The 5,691-nt window shown below is 38.8% G+C and overlaps 1 protein-coding gene and 1 long non-coding RNA gene across 2 annotated transcripts; both read right to left on the bottom strand.

Annotated features, from left to right (window-relative positions):
* Nucleotides 1-8: 8 nt before the first annotated feature.
* Nucleotides 9-3,288, bottom strand: LOC104953419 (uncharacterized; the record flags this gene model as incomplete). Its single annotated transcript, XM_010780362.1, has 7 exons — nucleotides 3,121-3,288; nucleotides 2,059-2,412; nucleotides 1,716-1,871; nucleotides 1,550-1,642; nucleotides 1,019-1,056; nucleotides 772-927; nucleotides 9-132 (listed from the first exon to the last, which is right to left on the bottom strand). Coding segments are annotated over exons 1-7 (961 nt in total), but the record flags the coding sequence as incomplete, so codon positions are not given.
* Nucleotides 3,289-4,362: 1,074 nt separating this feature from the next.
* On the bottom strand, nucleotides 4,363-5,490 carry LOC104953418 (uncharacterized). The gene is made up of 3 exons (XR_799218.1): nucleotides 5,441-5,490; nucleotides 5,204-5,350; nucleotides 4,363-4,677 (listed from the first exon to the last, which is right to left on the bottom strand). It is a non-coding gene; the product is annotated as an uncharacterized lncRNA (long non-coding RNA).
* Nucleotides 5,491-5,691: the final 201 nt, after the last annotated feature.

Below are 5,691 nucleotides of genomic sequence, written 5' to 3'. Positions count from 1 at the left end.
GAGCGCGCTTCCACCCCGAGGAGCAGAGAGGATGTTATCTGCGTCACCACAGGGGGCGCTGTGGAGCGAGGCAGCGCCACTGTTAGAAGAATCCACCTCAGAGTAGTTGAGATTAATCGGGTCATCTTTAGTCTGCAAGAAAACAAAGTATACTTTATCACTTGAGCTTGTTTTTTAGTTTACCGACATGTTTTGTGAGCATATTTCCAGGATGTGTAATGCTTCATGTATTCAGTCTTTACCTGCACATCTATATTGTTTCATGGAAACTATCTGTATTTCTGTACATCCCCTCACACCTTCACGTTCAGTCCGAGGACTTCCTGTTCAAACCAACGGAAGCTTGAGGCTTGGGGTTTGATCACAAACTGGATCCTGTTTCTGTTTCATGGTACTCTTCTGTCTTGATTTAAAAGTACACATAGATCTTTCTTTGTTTATTTTTTTTGTAAAACCTGCTTTTCCTTTTAAATATGAAAAGTTTGAGGTATAAGTTTGTTTGAAAACACATCTTTAAGCAAATGTCCCCAATCTTCTCTTTCTTGCCACTGCAGAAATACTTCCTCTTCTTAACAATGAAATAACATTTTCCGTTTGTCTAAGGCCATGTCATAAAGCGTAATACAAACAAAAATGTCAATTCATATTTTTCAACTGCTGTATTTGTGTTTGATGTGCAGAAACAGCTTGTGAACAAATCGAAACCATCACCTATTAATTATAACCTCTAAAATGTGTGAGGCTTACCACCTAAAACCCTCCCACACGTACTTTCTTCTGAGAAGTGGCTGCAGTGACGAAGCTGTACTCGTCGGTGGTTTCGACTCGGTTTGGTTTGGTATATTTGGCGTAGGAGTAATTGGTAGATATTAGTAGGCCTACAGGTGGAGAACCGCTCCCTCTGACGTTTTCATAAACTTGGTTAGCCTGCAGGAAGTGAGAACAGATTTGTTTTGTTATGAGCTGGTTTCAGAAAATATAGTATATCTGAAATTTCCATGATAAATGTCCATCTTACCTCAGTGTCAACACCATACTCAGGTTCCACAGGAGGATCTGTAGACAACGCAGGTAAGGGATATGAGATCAAATTATTTTAACTGCTCATACATCTCAATACAACACCTAATGTCAATGGTTGCATGACTAATGATGTGTTCAGGAGCAACACAGAGATGTAACTGTGGAACTGAAGTGCCATGAACAGAAAGGAAACATCGGTAAACACTGGGGATAAACTCAGTTTAAACAAACAATTTTGAGAAAAAATTAAGTTAAACAGTCAAGTATAATAATTTAGACCAAACGAAAACAACGACAAGCCGTTTTTCAGATTTCTTTAGATTTAGAGGCATATTGAGTTGATAAAATAGCACTGAAGTGTATTTAAGTAAAAGTAAATCATTTAAATGTAAATAGTTCTTATTTTGTGGATAAACCAGGGGACATTATCTAGAAATATGGAGAGTTTTTGAGCCAGGTGGTCACATTAGTTGGAAAAGGTTATATTTTAGTTTTTTATATGTCCGTGGGTTTCATGTCGCCTCACCTTTCCTGGCCCTCTTCCTGCAGAATATCAGCACAGACGCTGAGAGTACGAGGAACATGACGACCAGAGTCAGACGCACATACAGCACCACACCTGAGAGCAGAAGAACACTTTGTTTACTCTGACACTTCCTGGTCCATAAACAACAACAACAAAATAAAAGTACCGTGACCATCTGAAGCTGTCTGTCCCTGTGGAGGCTGCGTGGTGCGTTCAGGGGAGGCTGAGGAAGGTACGGAGCTCAGACTCTGAGTGGTGGTCAGTGGGGAGGCTGATGTTGAAAACGGTCGGAGAGTCACTTCTGGTTTTGAAGAGGTTGGAGCTGTGAAACAAAGGGAAATACTAAACAAATAAATCGAATTATTCCGTTAAATGAAGACGGTAATTCGGATGTGTTTTATAAAAAGGAGCTGCTCGAAATATAATTGTTACATTGAACATATTGCTTTATTTGAAACATCAGCAGGTGTCAGTGAACAGATAAATCAAAACTCCCGGGAGAAACTCACCATCTGTAACTCTGATCTCAAAGTCCTGGTGTGAGTCAGGGAGAAGTGCAGTTCGGACCAGACCACATTGGTACCGTCCTGCGTCAGACTTGGTCAGCTTTGTGATGCTCACATACAGAACTATATCACGTGCTGGAAAAGATCCTTCCACATATCTGATGCTGTATCGGCCTCTATGAGCTGAGTCTCCAGTCGTTTCTACCAGAATGTTTCCTTCTTCACATTTTCCCTTACAGAAGAGCTTCCTTCCTCCACTGAGAGTAAAGGAGCATCTAACTGAGATGTTTCCTCCTTCAGTTTCTGTACGGTCGAGGTTTTGTGCGTTGGTGAGCCCACTGTTTCCATCCCTCAGTGCTGTTGGAAAGATGTTCGGTCAATAGTAACTTTATTCCTGTAATACACTGCAGTCTGATTTCACAGTTACATTCATCATGCATTGATCCTACTGGGAGCTGCCCAGTTCAGCCAGTCTGTTATAACTCAATCCAACAGAAATATGAATATATAAGATCAAACTTAAAAAGCAGAAGAGATCTTTAACAAAATAGACTGTTTAATGCTCATTAGAAACTTTAAAAAGTTTTTATTGTGATGAAATATGTGAAATGCTTAAAATGCATTTATAAAACAACAGCTCTCAGTTTGTGAACAGACCGCTAAAAGATGTGTACTGCTGCAGTTCTTCCTCTTTAGCTGCTTCAAATAAAGTGAACTAATATTTTTATCACAAAGTTGGTTATTCGGGCTGAAGCCACAGAAAAATTACTTGGCTCTTCAACAGAAAAGGCAACTATAAAACCAAAAGAACAATAGTTGACTGCAAATTAACAATTGCTTTTATTTGAGGATATAACTGATACCTGTAATAATCTGCATTTAAAAAAAGGCACTCGTACTAACTCTGAGCATCATATTTAACTACAGAAACCAACATGTGGTTGGACTGACTCGGGATGATGACAAGACAATGCAGTGAACATTTTAGATGACTGATTATTATTAAATAAAGAAAATAAAGCTCAATAACAGTAAAACAAAAGAGAGACTGATAGAAATACTCACTGAGGAGGAGGAAGCAGATCAAAGTGTGCCGGACGTTCATGTTTCAGTCTCTGATGGTTTACCGCTGCTTCTGTTCTGTCTTCAGGAACTGCTTTACTTCTCTAAATGATGAGAGTCCTCCTCCAAACACTCTGAACTCTACTTTCTCATGCCATTATGTTCAAGTGTGGATTTACATTAAAACTGGACTTGGTTGTAACTTAATGCAGTAATCATTTCATATGTGTGTACAAGTATATTTGTATAGCTGTCATAATAACCACTTTGCCATCATTGAGTCCAGAGTGTCCATTTTATTTAATTTAATCTACAGGTTTTCTAAGCTTCAACAAAATATACATTTATATATTCATGTGTAAATGCTATGGACAGGACATTTTGAAATTGACAGTTTTCATCAAATGCTCGGAGCTATCAACTAAACACAATAAATATGAAAAAGACAGAATAAATACAACATTTGACTGCAGTAACAAAATATGCAAAAGTCTTCAGGTGCAGAGAAACACATTCACTTATTAAAAATAAATACATTTACTTTTTTCACAGCGTTTGGGTTTAAAAAAAATCAAAACTCTAATAACTTTAGTTATTTTTAAAGATCTCCTATCATGCTATTTTTAGGCATATATTATGGATCTCAGATTTATACAAATATATAAGAAACATGTCTATGATGTGTTTTGCTCAAAACATCAAACAGATCATGCATTTTAGACATCCCTCATATCCCTCTGTTTCAGCTGTGAGAGAAACGCTGATTCGGGGTCCTTAGCTTGAAAAAAAAAAAAAGAGGAGGGGGAGCTAATGCCTGCTCAGAAGAAAAGCTCCTGTGATTAAACGCCATCATGTTCCAAACCACATCAAGGATTATCTCTGAAACAGTATGGAGCTCAAATGCTTTCTTTCTTGCGGGTTTACCGCAAGGTGAGTTCCTTTTTTTATTTCCTGCTTTTTTACACATACTCTCTCCAGTAGCGTTAGCTCTGAGTGTTAGCCGTGCTTGCTAATGTAAACAAAGATCATTTTACGTCCAAAACACGTCGTGCATTTTTTCTGATAGTAACGTTTCGGATAGGGCCGTGGGTCCACATTTCAGATATTACATCATATCAGACGCACATCTGGATCAGCTCCGTTGTGCCCCCGTTTTTAGAGATGTGGGTACAGAGGAAAAGAGAGAGGGTTTCATTTTCTGACACTTTGTGAGTTCCCTAAAGGACATTAAAAAGTGCATTTTGCATGATAGGAGACCTTTAAGTTATTTACCAGATACATTTTAAATGCGTAATTACACAGCTTTGTGTTCACCTGTCGGTCACTGAGAAAGTACATTTGGAAAGGACAGATTTGAAGCTACAGCGGATGTAAAGAAACAGTGGAGTAAAGAGGAGGTGAAGTGTCTTCTGCATGGCTAACGTCGGAGCTCTGTGCTACCCGAGGAACAGAGTAGAGGACGTTATCTGTGTAGCCATAGGGGGCGCTGTGGAGCGGGGCAGCGCCACTTTTTGAGAAATCCACCTCTGAGTAGTTGAGATTATCCAGGTCATCTTTAGTCTGCAAGAAAACAAATAAATCGTTATTTGTCACATGATCATCATTTCAGGATGTGTACTGCTTATGTTTTTGGTTTTATGTACAAATCTATTTTTGCTTTATCAACCCGAAAATGTTATACAGCACTTTTTCCTCCTCCCCCCCTTCACACCTCCACATTCAGTCCGAGGACTTCCTGTTAAGATCAACGGAAGCTTGTGTATTGAGCATGGTATTGAGATATGACCTGGCCTGGTTCCTCTTTCTGTTTTCTGTTACTTTTATCTCTTGATGAACACATTGTTCATAGATGTAAGTAGATTAAGTTAGTTTAAAACCAAATGTGTTTCATTTAAAATATGTCCTCTGCTGTACAATAAAAAACACTTTAATTTCTCATATCGTCTGTCGTCTTTTAGTGAGATAGAGAGATGGCTTTGGTCAAGTGTGATCAAATCTAACCCATCACCTGTTAATTAAAACCTCTCAAGTGTATTTAGGGTGTGTGTAGCTGAAAACCTAAACCCCTCCCACACTTCTGACTTACTTCCTTCTGAGCAGTGGCTGCAGTGACTAAGCTGTACTCGTCTGTGGATTCGACTCCGTTTGGTTTGACGTAGGAGTAAATGGTGGATGTTTCTGCAGGAGGAGAACTGCTCCCTCTGTCCACCTCTCTGATCTCCAGTTGGTTAGTCTGCAGGAAGTGAGAACAGGTTAGTATTGATATCAGCTGGTTTTTCAAACATGAATACATCTGAAATATCCCAGATTTACTCGAACTCACCTCTTTATCAGAAACATACCCAGTTTCCACAAGAGGTTCTGAAAAAAAATGCAGTTCATGAGCTTCAAAAACACAACTTTATAAGAAAAAACGTAAGATTTTGGGCAGAGCTGAGCTCCTTTTTGGGTTAAAAAGCAACCAAAAGATGAATGAGCTGTGAATCTACCTCTGTGTGTATATAACACCAACCCACTGATCAACATTGTTTTTCTAAAATACTCTTCGTATTTGTTCTAAATGATTCAAATTGA

The sequence above is a fragment of the Notothenia coriiceps genome, unplaced genomic scaffold (genome assembly GCF_000735185.1).
Source record: "Notothenia coriiceps isolate Sejong01 unplaced genomic scaffold, NC01 NC01_scaffold00021686, whole genome shotgun sequence".
NCBI lineage: Eukaryota > Metazoa > Chordata > Actinopteri > Perciformes > Nototheniidae > Notothenia > Notothenia coriiceps.
Note: the sequence above shows the minus strand (reverse complement) of the source record. Positions and strands in the feature narration are given on the sequence as shown.